A 14,236-nucleotide genomic window follows, 5' to 3' on the forward strand; every position below is an offset into this window, starting at 1 on the left:
TTAGCGTAAGCTTCCGCATAGGAACAAATATACGGACGTCAGCACGCGAAGTCTCGAAGCTATTTATGCCGACAGGCGACAGCACACTCGGTCACGCGTTGTCGCTTGTGCGACATCAGTTCTCCGCTACACCGCTAATACAGCAAACACCTTTTCTTATAGCCACTAAAACGTAACACGCAGGTGCGTAGGCTCACCGTCCCCCTTTGGGCCCCAGTGCAATGCGTGCCTTTATATTGCCATGACTGCGAGCCAGAGAAGGTAGGAGAAGACGAGAAGGCTAGCGAGTGACCGAGGCGAGGGAAGCGGGATCCTCATGGACGTCTGAGTTCGCTCTGCGATCCCGATGTCGCCCTCGATCCACTTGAATTCCCCTGCTCTCGTCCTTTTCATCGAACCCTAGTTGTTGCTTGCACTCCCCGCGACGTCTCCGCAAAGAAAGCCGGCTTTTTTTTTTGTCTCTCGCCTCTCCGATTCTCACGAAGGAAGGCTTGTTTCTTCCCGATTCAGGCACCTAGCTTCGACATTTGTGAGCTGAGACCCTGCCATGGACTCGTGGGAGACGTGAACCGCCCGGCTTGCCCCTGTCTTTCTCGACTCCGGCGGCATTCTGTTGTGATTTGCTCGGTTTCTGGTAGGGCAGGCATGGTGTTCGACTTGGTGGCGCCACTGGGGATGGCGGCGGCCACGTCCGACCACACTTCGGTAGTGTCGATCAACCTCTTCGTGGCGCTGCTTTGCGGCTGCATTGTGATCGGCCACCTCCTCGAGGAGAACCGTTGGATGAACGAGTCCATCACCGCCCTCATCATCGTGGGTCTATCGAGCCCCTTCCTAGTGGTAATATTTGTGCGGGTTCGCAGGGAATTGTGTTCGAATCGGTGCTTCTGTTATTGCAGGGATTGTGCACGGGGATTGTCATCTTGCTGACGACCAAGGGGAAGAGCTCTCACGTCCTAGTCTTCAGTGAGGACCTCTTTTTCATTTATCTTCTCCCACCGATAATTTTCAATGCCGGGTAATTTTCCTTGAGTGCTCCAAATTTATACCATAGTACAATATCAGTGAGACTTGTTGACAATCTTCTTGCTCTGTTAGCTGTTGCCTAGTCGTTTTAGTTCCTTTGCTCTGGATATGTGCATCGTTATTGTTTAATGGGCCTATTGTGGCTTGGTATCCCCTGCCATATTTAACGTTGTATCATATGCAAGCTTGGTGCTTGAGTTTTTATTCTAGAAGTTGAATTCTTGTCAGCTGTGTTGACAATGGCCCTTGGTTCTGTGATTATGAGTTGATATGCCTTCTAAAAGCATAATAGAGTGTCGAAACTAGCTGTCATGCGCTCAAACTTGTAACTCAAGACAATAGACAGTATTAACAATTGAGATTCTACCATTTTCTGTGGTAGACTTCAGAGGGAAGGACATTTTATGTTTCTGTTGATAGATATTAGAGGTGGTAAGTAAAATATATGCTAATGCCATCTTGTGTACCTTAATCTAAAGGAACCAGTCAAAAATAAATATCTATAGTATATACTATATTCAGAGGTGCATGCATGTCTATACTCCATCTTGTACTGCGAGTGGGTATGTATGCATATATTCTTTAAAGACATAAATATATTTGCTTGAGTAAAGGATGCTTACCATTTACATGAACAGTGTAGGATGGAAATTTAGCAACCATGTGGTCGATGAATGGTCAATTCTAATGCATCATCACAAGCTTGACATTATATTCTAGCAATATTATTTGTTAGCTCTGGGTGATCCAGTGATCTATTGAAATCCTTGCTCAAACTTATTAGTAGTTGACCTTGTAGCTGTTGGCTTTTTAGAAAGTAGACTTCTGCTACAGAAGCATTGGTTGATGCTTTTGCCTATCAAGGTTTTGGATGCCAACAGAAATTGTTGTTAATTCATTTTTTATTGGTAAAGTATAATTTTTGACAATATCTGTTATCTGAATGTCTATACTTTTGCCTATCAAGGTTGCAGATGCCAACAGAAATTGTTGTCCGTTCATTTTTGATTGGTAAAGTGTAACTAGAAAGCCTGCAACTTTTTACAATATCTGTCATCCGAATGTTGCTTAAAATTGAAGTGGTAATTAAAGAAAATATTTTCTTGTGTGATGATTATTTGCTGAGATGTATACATACATATGAAGAAATTTAATTGATCTGAAGACTTCAAGCAGTTGATAAATCCTCAAAGGAAGCTAACATAAAAGCAGTAGCTTCCAAAGAAAATTTCGTCACCCATACCTATTGCTTCCTCACCTGATAAACTTTATAAAATGATTGTGTATTTAGGTAAAAGTTAGTTAACTGTACAAAAATGTCCCATGTAGTAAAGGCCACCTCAACTTAAAGCTACCTTACAAACAATGAAGACACCTTGCAATTACTATCAACTAGAATTAAAATAATTTGGAACACGTCTCCTCTACCTGGAAGCATATAAGTTCTTTTTGAGATTTGATTTCCTAACAGAACCATTATGTTGAAGTCCATTTTAGTTATATGTGCATCCACGTTGAGTAAATGAGCATCACTAATCACCAGGGTAATTAAGGGCTTAGGGAAATCTTTATTTGAATGCCTATATTGCATACATAATAAATAAATGTAAGCTTCCTCTTTCCTTCATAGGAAAGAGCTTCTTTTACGAGAGCATTCTCATATCATGTTACTGTTTCCTTTTCCTTCATATCTGATTACCTGGTTACCTGCATCCAACTTACCTTTTACAGTGATAATCTTTTGATTTATGGTGATGTTCAGCTTTCTTTTTCACCAGGTTCCAGGTAAAAAAGAAACAGTTTTTCCGTAACTTTATGACAATCATGCTGTTTGGTGCAGTTGGAACATTGATTTCCTTTTTCATAATTTCTTTCGGTAAGTCCTTTTTCTTATGCATGCAATATTCTTTTTATAGAACTCCCAAAAGAATTTTAGGCACATTTTAGCCGAGAACTCTTCTCTTATGAAAATATCAAACGACGGAAGATAATTCTTTTAACAACTTGCATTCTTTAAATTTATGTTACCTATTTAAGTGATTCATAAATTGAAAATTTCCTGCTTTGGGCACAATTTAAGCCACTTGATGAATATCTCACTCCAGGTGGCACTTAGTCCTGTGCTAGTTTGGTTGTGACATACAGGATGATTATTGTGTATTTAAGTGCAGTACAAAATCATGAAAATTATTTTGGAGACAAACTATTGAGGTAGAATATTCAAGTCATCATTATTGCTTTTCAGAAAGTTAGGTTTTATGTGCACAAGAAAGGTTATATTACTACTGAAAAGGATCCCTGCCATTTACTTCCAAAAAGAGTCTCAAACCAGTTAAACAAAGGTGTACAGAATAGGATAAGTTAGGTACATCACTGCTGCTGGGTATTTCTAATGGTGTGTCATGCAATGAAGCATAATTGAGTACATCACACAATAGTAATAGCGTGAAAACCAGGCATGTTTAGTAGGATTCTTTGTTATTGAAAAATGTTGCTATGTCCTGGGTCTCTCAGGGTCTACTCAAGCTTTAAAACCCCTTGGTTAAGTCCCCCTAGAGGCTGGGCAGGGCCTCTAGAGTTATACACCCTGCCTACTTTCAGTGAGGATTCATCATCCGCCTGCTACCTGAGACCATTCTGATGATGCTTCTTGCAAATATGAACCTAACACTTATAGGGCTCAAATTACAGTGAGCCAAGATCAAAGCATAACGGGGTGGGGAACCTATGGGATTTCGTGGCAGCACATATGGGCTATGGACCCTAGCTGGCAACTCCTAGAGCTGGGCCAGACATAACTTGGGTCTGGGACCATCACTCGTTTCCCCATAAGGCATGGAACATCAATGAAATGACTATAACAGCTTGTATCCATGTTTGAACAGACTTGGTGATGCTTTCATGGTTGAAAGGGAGGTCTGATATAAAAAAATGATTAATATTTCAATGTGATTCCTGATTTAGAGCAGTTTGATTCCAATTTGAAAAAAGGCATCCTTCATCTATTTTAAAGACTGTAGGGGTAAAGTTGTCAACATCAAGGTTTTTAAATCTCAGTCACCAGTTTTGATAAATCCACCAGACTGATATGTCACCAGTATGCCATGTGGTATTCTGACCCATACTACCCCATATGGTCAGATGCTGGTATTTAGTCGGGTCAGTATTTGAATTCATGGTCAACATCAGTTCTAGTGGTCCGAGGACTTGACCGAGGTCAGAATCAACAAGAGGACAACACCAAGAAGGAAACTTACTATTATTTTCTATGTATTTTCATCATTATTTTTAGTTGACATTTTGGAAAGTCTCTAGAATCCTATTTTGACCCCAATTGGTGTTCAAGAACCATGGTTAGAAAAAATATTTGCTACTAGGACCTGTGTTTTGAGAGTCCTGGAGGTCTCTTATGGTGGGATTTTGTGGGATGATGAAACTAGCTTTTCTCACACAACTCCTATATATATATGAGAGCAGTATGAGTCTAGAGGCCTAGTCAACAATTTTTTTTATTTAATTCATCAGTATTTACTTTAATTGTCTTGGTTTGTCCTTCGATAATCTGTAGATGCTAGCTTCAGGGATGCTTCTGACCCTCAAATTAGCAAAGTCCTTATCAGAAGGGGCCTATCCTCTATGCTAACAAATCTTAAAACTCTGAACTGATTAATGGTGAACAAATATTTTCTCCATTAATAGTTAAGGCATTGGTAAATGTGAATGATGAGCTTTAGTTCTTACTCATAGATGCGGAAAAGCTGAGGTCTCAACTACTGACATGATTAATTTGGTCATATTTAATGCACAGATTTTAGCAGTTAGACAATAGTTCCTGTTCACAAAAATCCTGAGTGTTCATGTAAAACTTTCAGTGGTTTTGGAAACAGTTCTTTTCTTTTTCTTCTAGAATTATATGTTAATATTTCTCAATTCTGATGCTGAATACAGGAGCCATTGCATTGTTCAGAAAAATGGATATTGGTTCACTAGACATAGGAGATTTTCTCGGTAAAATCTCTTATTTATCTTATTTTATTCTCTTATCTTTCTGATACATTACACTGTATATTTATATTTGGTACTATTCCTCATTTTTTGAGTTTGGTCTGTCCTTCTGTTCCCACAGCAATAGGGGCAATATTCTCGGCAACAGATTCTGTCTGTACCCTGCAGGTTTCAATACTTTTCTTGGGAGTCATGCCTTCTCTAGTTTGTGACAGTAACAAATAATTTTTTTTATTTATTCAAGTAGTTACTCAGTAACTCAGGACACTTTAACTTCCATGACAGGTTCTTAATCAGGATGAAACACCTTTGCTGTATAGCTTGGTTTTTGGTGAAGGTGTGGTGAATGATGCCACATCAGTTGTCCTTTTCAACGCAATCCAAAATTTTGATCTTGTTCATATTGATGCTATTATAGTGTTCAAGTTTTTGTCAAACTTTTGTTATCTGTTTATCACCAGCACTTTCCTTGGAGCATTTGTAAGTTCCTTTCACTTACACTATTTGGTACTAGTTTATAGAAGATATGCTGTTTCCATTCCTCCACTTGCAGATGCATTAGGCTTATTGCTGAAGATAATTATGCTACTACTTGCAGAGTGGCTTGCTAAGTGCGTACATCATCAAGAAATTGTATTTTGGGAGGTTGTTATACATGTCAACTTCAATATATCCTCTTTTTTTACTATTACCTCAAAGTTCTTTGCATAATTATGCTTTCCTTTTTGAACTTCTGTTATCTTTATTTTAGCTGTGAAATCTCCTTATTCTACATTTGGAAGGAGAATTGAGTTGGTTTTCCATGAATCAAATTTTTGATACATCCTTCCTAACTTCAGGCACTCCACTGATCGTGAAGTTGCACTAATGATTCTCATGGCGTACCTATCATATATGCTGGCTGAAGTGAGATTCTAATCTAGCTGCATGAAAAAGTTTCAGAATCAATAGTTTCTTCTGAAAACTTATTCCGCTGAATCCTGGGTATGTTAGGTACACAATGATTTGAAAATGTTCTGAAGAACTTGTTTGTTTTGCAGTTGTTAGATTTAAGTGGCATTCTCACAGTATTCTTCTGTGGCATAGTAATGTCACACTACACCTGGCATAATGTGACAGAGAGCTCAAGAGTTACTACCAAGTATGTTTCTACATTCACTAAAATCTCAAGCTAGGAACTGCTGCTGCTTGTTAAATTTTAGTGAGCCTCTGTGATGTGTTCGAGTTGTTCTGTCCCTTTTTCCGTTGTTCTCCCTGTCCCTGTCTATTTTATGTTAATATTCTATTGTTTTATATTAATTTTTCTTCTCTTTTTCTACTTGTTCCTATCTATTTCCTTCTAAAATATTCTTCTTTCCTCTTGACTTCCTAAATTCACAGGCATTCCTTCGCGACATTGTCATTTATTGCTGAGACTTTCTTGTTCCTTTATGTTGGAATGGATGCATTGGACATCGAAAAGTGGAAGTTCGTCAGTGGCAGGTAAAATATTCCTGTTGTGCATATAGTTGACTGTGAACTTTATCTTTTTATCCTGTATATGGACTAGTTTTTTACGGCATCAGTGTTACTGTAGTTGGTATTTTTCAAAGCAATGAGGACTTCTACTTCAGAAGATTCTTGCATGGTATTTTACTAATGATATGGCACTTGTTACACACTGCTGTTTTGACTTTTGACCGAGTCTCAAATTGTTTGGTCATGGAGTTTAAGGGCTGATTTGTTGTTATTTCACACAAGAAACACAAACTTCAAGCAGTTTAAGTATCAATCAACTTATATATTCAATCAGCTCAGATTCCATTTGCAGTTATATGATATTTCGAGGGTCAAATATGTGATTATAAGTTTTACTCTGAAAATGAAAGTGATCGCACTTGTAATTCGTTGATAACAAGAGTAAGGTTGAATCGAATATATGTTTTGGGAAGTATCCATCTGTTTCCATTTCAATTTTGTGCATTAGCAGTGAAATTCCGAGTTTTAATTTTGTCCACCATGAAGTTTAGATCATTGTAGTTACTATAGAAACATTTACATGTGCTGCCACTTGTTTCAATATAAAGACTGTATAACATTTACATTAGCCAATTTAGATGTATTTATCATGAGTAACAACATAGATTCTCATGCTAGATATACAGTTCTCCTTGGGCTATTTGGCAGGCATGAGTTGCACATAGTTACTAGTGAAATTCTTTTTCTCTGTTCTTTACTTTCATAAAGAGAACCTATCATATCAGAAAATCTGATAATAGAATTATTCCTAGTAAAAAACTTTCCCTTCCTCATATTGAATTGTGTATTTTGACTTTTCTGCTCATATTATTAATTGCACCTTTGCAGCCCTGGAAAATCAGTTGGTGTTAGCTCAATTCTCATTGGTTTGGTTCTAATTGGAAGAGCTGCTTTTGTTTTCCCACTGTCCTTCTTATCCAACTTGACAAAGAAGTCTCCTGATGAGAAAATCATCTTTAAGCAACAAGTGAGTTTCATAATTTGAGACTATCATATTTCTCCTGCACCACTTTGTTAATATGTATATAAAATTTTGTTTGACAGATCACGATATGGTGGGCAGGTCTTATGAGAGGTGCTGTTTCAATGGCACTTGCTTACAATCAGGTTAATATATGTCATATATTTAAAATTTTGCTTTTACTTTTCGAGTTTACGTAAGGTGATTATTCCTGTGCACTGTCTCTACACATTTCATTAATATAGTTCCATGAGATCATATGATGCTTTAGCTAGGTGCATTTGATTCTCATTGGCCTTTTTGTGTTCGAATGTTCAAAGCAAAGAAGAAACTTGTGCTTGTCTGAATATAGCAAGGGAATAAAATGTTATCTTTCTGAGCCAACCCTCAATCATGGAGTTCAAATTTACATAACCATGAATTTGATGTCTTCACTGTTACATGCAATTTACTTGGAAATAGATACTTTTCGCAAAGGAGTCTTTTGTAGATAATATGCACATTAATCAGATTGAATAATGTATGTTGCCAAAATTCCAACTCAGAAAAATTTGAATTTCTTTCATTGATGAATGGTCTAATAACTTAAAAGTCTTCATCACTGGAAGTTCTCTATAGAACTTCTGTTGGTTGTTATGGTCTTGGGTGACCTTTTTTTCTCTTATAGCCACTTATCTTAATAGTTTAAAGATTAGATTTACCTTGCATTCTTTCTTTTGATCTTTACTATGGGAAAATAGCATGTAGTAAAGATTAAAATTTGCAGTTTGCGAGATCTGGCCATACACAATTGCGAGGGAATGCGATAATGATCACCAGCACAATAACAGTTGTTCTCTTTAGCACTGTGGTAAGACATCCCTTCCCAACTGAAATGCATGATATTAATTTTTGACCACATTTTCATCACTTCCTAACTTGAGTTGTTGATATCTTGCTAAAATCATGTAACATATAAAAACTCTTCAAACATATTTTGCAAATTCTCATCTATTTTTTTAATATTAAATTGCATGATTATCATCATGTGGAGTATTCCAGGCTTTCTGCTTCCAGTAATATTTCTGTTATAACACTTGTTAGTTTGATGATTTCTTCTATGGTCGTAATGTAGTTAAGTAGTTACCTAAAAAGTATTCTATAATTAAATGGCTTGGCTGTTTGCCCCAAAAAATGAAATAATTACAGAATACCAGTGCTGCTTTTGTTGGGGTACTTTGTTGTGTCAATTGCAATATCAAACCTTTTATTAATCTAGTCTTCTACATGCATAAACCAATCACTATAGATTAATAAAGACAACATAACAATAAACACAATGGTTAATGTGGAAATCTAGGGAATAACTACAGGACACGATGATTGCAGTCACTTATCTATTCTCATGCATATTTACATAGAAATGACTTAGAAAGTCTGAGAAACACTGTCTCTTCCCTAAAACCAAAATATTGCAGTTCTTGAGAAATTTTCCAAGGGTTGCAAGATACACCAGTAAAATCAAACAATGAACAAATTTTCTAGCCAAAGTTTCCTGTGCATTTATATTTTGACATGTTATGCAACTCCAGTGCCACTTTTAAACTGGAAGTAGAAATCAAAATGAAATTTTAAAGGCCGTATTTAATTTTAGTACATTTTGTGTTTGCTTATAGTTTTATTAAGCTATGATGGTAACTGGTATTGGATCCTGTAGATTATTGGCCTAGCCAATTTGTGAATCATTAGTAAATTATTTCTTCATATTTAAATTGATATCTCTCTGGTAGCTAGATGCAACATTCTTGTATTTCTCTCTTTTTTTCTTTGCCAAATTCCTGATTTTTGCCATCAAATGCTACCTCAGGTGTTTGGATTGATGACAAAGCCTCTCGTGAGGCTTCTATTGCCTCATAGCGCAAAGCATCTTAGCAGTATATTATCTGAGCCATCAACTCCCAAAGCCCTGTCATGTCCACTTCTTGAAAACAGGCATGGATCAGAGGGTGAAATGGGAGGCCAGCTCATACCTCGACCAACTAGACTGGGAATGCTCCTGAGCAAGCCAACTCACACGGTTCATCACTATTGGCGCAAGTTTGACGATGCATTTATGCGTCCAATGTTTGGTGGGCGAGGTTTCGTTCCTTTTGTGCCTGGTTCACCAATTGAACAAGACCTTCATGAATGACAATAGCCCACAAAGGAAATGGAGAAAAAAAAAAAAAAGTAGACAATGGAAAGAAAACAGCGACGAAAATAGTTTCATTGTACATATGGGTATGGATACTCTTTAAATCTTGGACTTTGTTGATCTTAACGTTGGATTGCTGTGTACATATTTTCTTCTCATCGTTTGATTGGTATGCTTAGAGTCATATTGCTATCAGTTCATCGAAGGGCTTCTTTGTTTTCGTGGTATGGAGTGACTTTGTGTTTTACTTGCCTAAAGATGTGAGGTTGGATGTCATCTGTTATATTGTAAATCTGTTGGAAATTACTTCATTAATGGTTACTTCTTCATTATGTCTATTTTATTTTGTACTTGGGATTGTTTCTTTTGAAACAAAGCTTTATTTTGATTAATCTACTCCATTATGAAAAGATTCTCAATAGATGATTTGGTGTATTCATAAATATTCAACTCTTTATCTATCGTTCTTTCAATCCTTGCCGAATTCAAAATTTTTTATTTCTCTTATTTAAATTATTTTGTACTATATTAAGTTAGATTTGAAAAAATCATTTCAATGTTAAAAAAAATATGATAATATAACATCTTAGCTATGCAAAAATGATATAATCTTTCTTTCTTGAAAAGTTTGCTTTTAATCTAATTTCATTTTTACAAAAACTGTGTCTATGAAAACGATCTAAAACCTGCATGTTCTCTCTCTCTCTCTCTCTCTCTCTCTCTCTCACATTCTAGCTTTATTGTCTTCATACAATACGCACAATATGTTGCTTTCCATCCTTCTCTTTCACGTAGATGTGTTAGCCTAATCCCAACAAATTTGAACAAGGAATTTTTTATCTCTTGATATGGTTGGGTTGGGTTTGGGTTGGTAAGTATATGTTTAAACAATTGTTTCATTTCAAAGATCTCACTTCAATCTTCTTTCCCTAAAGAACAAAAGAAGAGTTATCTTAGCCTAACAAGCCCTAATTGACCTTATGGGATGGATCTCACTTGAACCTCTTTAATGTCTTTACTCCCATCTCTTGTGCTGGTGCATGTATTTGGAGAGATGTAATCAGTAGGATATCTTATACCAAAATATAAACATTACACATAATTTCAATTTTAATCAGCAATCTATCACTTGATCAGGTCATTCCAATGTCAACCAAAAATACCAAAAAAAAAAAAAACTTATAGTTAATTAAAAAGAATATTCATCAGCAAATAAGTATAAGCAATTGTCTCTCATTGCTTCTCCATCACTTTGTGAAAACCTCCCATACTTGCCTTGTTAGATTTCATGGTTTGCAAGGCTGGAGAGGCTCATCTGCTGTACCTGCACACTTGAATCCCAACGTCGTTTAGTTGGTGGTGTAAGGTAAGAAAAGATTGCTACAGCAGCAAATCAATCCTCCATCTCTCTCATTCACATGATTTGGAGGACTGTCTTATCTTCTTCAACATAATTACTTGTACCTTCACCTAACTCATACCTAAATCTCCAGTAGTCCAAAGCTTTGATGTAACTTCTGATGTCAACACATTCAAACTCTTTGACCCCTTTGCTGCTTTCCCGAAGTGTCAGGCACAAGCCATGTGACAAGTACTTCAAGCGTTAAGTGTGGATGAACCACCATCTCTCAACACCAACAACAGCTACTCCCCACTTCCAAGCAAGATCCATTGTGTCAAACCAATTCATGCTTCTTAAAACCCAAGCTATGTGTGTGTGTGAGAGAGAGAGAGACAGAGAGAGAGAGATAGAGAGAGGGAGGAGAAGCTTAGGGCATCAATGGCTATGAAGTTGGCCTCGGTGGTTGTGGTGCTTTGCACCACCATTGTAGCTGTTTGTGGAGGTGATGAGGGAATGAAAGCCTCTTTTGTGTTCGGAGACTCTCTTGTGGATGCCGGCAACAACAACTATCTGCCGTCGCTGTCGAAGGCCGACATTCGACCAAACGGCATAGATTTCTCGGCCTCCGGCGGACAGCCCACCGGCCGGTACACCAACGGCAGGACCATTGCAGACATCATCGGTGAGCTCCTTCTCTCTTCTTGAAATGAGACTCTGTTCTTCATTAGCAAGTGAACAGTAGTAGTTCTCCCTTTCCTTCGTTAGCAAGTGAACAGTAGTAGTAGCGAAATCACAACATCACTCTGTTCATGAAATCTCAGCAACACCACGAGCACATATTTCTTTTGTGTTTCTCGAAGCTCACAGAACTTGTTGCAGGAGAATTACTTGGTCAAGAAAACTACGCACAGCCATTTTTGGCCCCCAACACAACAGGAAGAGTCATACTGAACGGAGTGAACTATGCTTCTGGAGGAGGAGGGATTCTGAATGGAACAGGAAAAATCTTTGTACGTTCTCTCCTAATTACGTAGCATTATATATGCAGGGTTTGATCCTTAACGTAAGACCGGCACAGGTTAACAGGCTTGGAATGGACGTCCAACTCGACTACTTCAACATCACCCGGCAACAGTTGGACGGATTACTGGGGAAGGCTGAAGCAAAAGAGTTCTTGATGAAGAAATCCATCTTCTCGATCACCATAGGATCCAACGACTTCCTAAACAACTACCTTCTACCAGTCGTCTCCGCCGGAGAAAGAGCCACCGAGACACCGGACTCTTTCATCGACAGCCTCATCATCAGCTTCCGCAGCCAACTCACGGTGAGCTCATCGACCCTCTCACATGTATATACTTCATGTCCTCCTCACGTCGCTCCATGGCAGAGACTCTACTCCCTCGACGCACGAAAGGTGGTGGTCGCCAACGTCGGGCCTATAGGATGCATTCCTTACCAGAAGACGATCAACAAAGTCAAGGAGGCGGAGTGCGTTAGCTTACCAAACCAGCTTGCGGTGCAGTACAATTCGCAGCTGAGGGACATGCTTACAGAACTCAATGACAACCTCCCCGGCGCCAAGTTCGTCCTCGCCAATGTATATGACTTGGTGATGGAGTTGCTCACAAACCATCGATCCCACGGTAAGAGTTCGATCTGCCAATCCTCTTTAGGACAAGAATTACTGGAAGCTATATGTATCTGAACTGCATGTGGGGGCATCAAATCATGGATGCAGGCTTCAGAACAACAAGCTATGCTTGTTGTGGCGACGGAGGGCAGTATCAGGGGATCATTCCTTGTGGGCCGACCTCCACGATGTGTGATGATCGATCGGAGTATGTGTTTTGGGATCCGTATCATCCGAGCGAGGCTGCCAATCTTTTCCTTGCTAAGTATATTGTCGATGGGGATACGAGGTATGTATCTCCCATTAATCTCAGACAACTTTTGGAGCTGTGACATTCTTGTAATGTGAGAAATGATAGTAAATAACAGCGAAGAGCCTTAAGTCCGACTGTTGGCAGATCTGCCAAGAAATGAAAATGCTTCAATATATTAACATGTTTTCTCTCTCCTATTTATATGAGAAATGATTTCTCTCAACAAAGAATTTTTCTCAACAGAATAAAAAGATTTCCTTATATAGCTGGGAAAATCTTATCTTCTATAAAATGATCAAATGTTAAGTACGGATCACGATTGACTCTATCAAACATACTTGAGGAACTTTTTATTTTATTTTATTTATGTTTTATTGCAAAAAGGGAATTAAAAAACTTTACTAATGAGTGTGAATTAAAATAAAAAAACTCACATATGAATTCATCCAAAGACTAAGAAATTTTTTTATCCTAATTTGAGTGGCCAATCGATTAACTATTCATACAATCATTCATAAAAGATATCAAATGTAATATATTCTTTAATAACATTGGAAATTTGTCATATTGATTTTTTTTATCAAATAAAAAAAGCTAAAGAATTTTATTGATCTTGAAATAAAATATTAAAATAATAAATAATCAATTGATTCTAAATAAGTATTATAAAAGGCAGGTAGCTTTTTCTCACATATTCCCAACATAATACCTTTGCCTTTGGAATAATTGTCACATACATTAATTGTCAACCCTTAACAAAGGAAGAGCCAAACGATTGTTGAAGATAGTAGTGGAAGGAGAAGCCATCAAGCCTAACTATAGTTACCATGCATGGATAATTCCAAGGATTATGATTTGAACCATAGAATCAATACGATTAAAATATTATAAAATATGTTTAACATTTAAGAAATTACTGAAACCAACTTGTATTTCTAAATCATTATAATAAAAACACAATAAAAACTGATGCGAAAACAAAATAGCATACCTCCGGCCATTGTTGTCAAAAATTTCTGTAGAGATTTCTTTTTGAACTTTGGCACTTCTCGGCACATATCTCTCGCTTTAGATAGTATAGGAAACCCTTTCGCTTCAAAGAAATGATTGAGCCCAAGGACCAAAATCTTCATATATATATATATATATAGATGTTCTCCCATCAAGAACATTTATAGAAAATTTGGTAACGTTTGGATCATGAGAACAGTTATATTATTATTAAATTAGATATTTAATAATAACGGTTAGCAAAGTAAATTTAGTAACAGTGCATAAACAACCTCCCAAGATAATAGATGAAGGTCACGAGAATGATCCATCTT

General features: G+C 37.4%; 2 protein-coding genes across 2 annotated transcripts; both read left to right on the forward strand.

Moving 5' to 3' along the window:
* Positions 1-248: 248 nt before the first annotated feature.
* Positions 249-10,021, forward strand: LOC103971952 (sodium/hydrogen exchanger 1). The gene is made up of 14 exons (XM_009386119.3): positions 249-813; positions 900-1,018; positions 2,805-2,902; positions 4,975-5,034; positions 5,153-5,199; positions 5,317-5,511; positions 5,630-5,676; positions 5,871-5,937; positions 6,072-6,172; positions 6,412-6,513; positions 7,378-7,516; positions 7,594-7,656; positions 8,277-8,360; positions 9,357-10,021. Exons 1-14 carry the CDS (start codon positions 646-648, stop codon positions 9,678-9,680), a joined length of 1,614 nt encoding a protein of 537 aa, XP_009384394.1. The 5' UTR covers positions 249-645; the 3' UTR covers positions 9,681-10,021.
* Positions 10,022-11,371: 1,350 nt separating this feature from the next.
* On the forward strand, positions 11,372-13,102 carry LOC103971954 (GDSL esterase/lipase At2g23540). Its single transcript, XM_009386120.3, has 5 exons — positions 11,372-11,707; positions 11,905-12,035; positions 12,104-12,352; positions 12,416-12,671; positions 12,767-13,102. Exons 1-5 carry the CDS (start codon positions 11,464-11,466, stop codon positions 12,988-12,990), a joined length of 1,104 nt encoding a protein of 367 aa, XP_009384395.2. The 5' UTR covers positions 11,372-11,463; the 3' UTR covers positions 12,991-13,102.
* The last annotated feature ends 1,134 nt before the right edge of the window (positions 13,103-14,236 follow it).

The sequence above is a fragment of the Musa acuminata genome, chromosome BXJ1-11, assembly GCF_036884655.1.
Source record: "Musa acuminata AAA Group cultivar baxijiao chromosome BXJ1-11, Cavendish_Baxijiao_AAA, whole genome shotgun sequence".
NCBI lineage: Eukaryota > Viridiplantae > Streptophyta > Magnoliopsida > Zingiberales > Musaceae > Musa > Musa acuminata.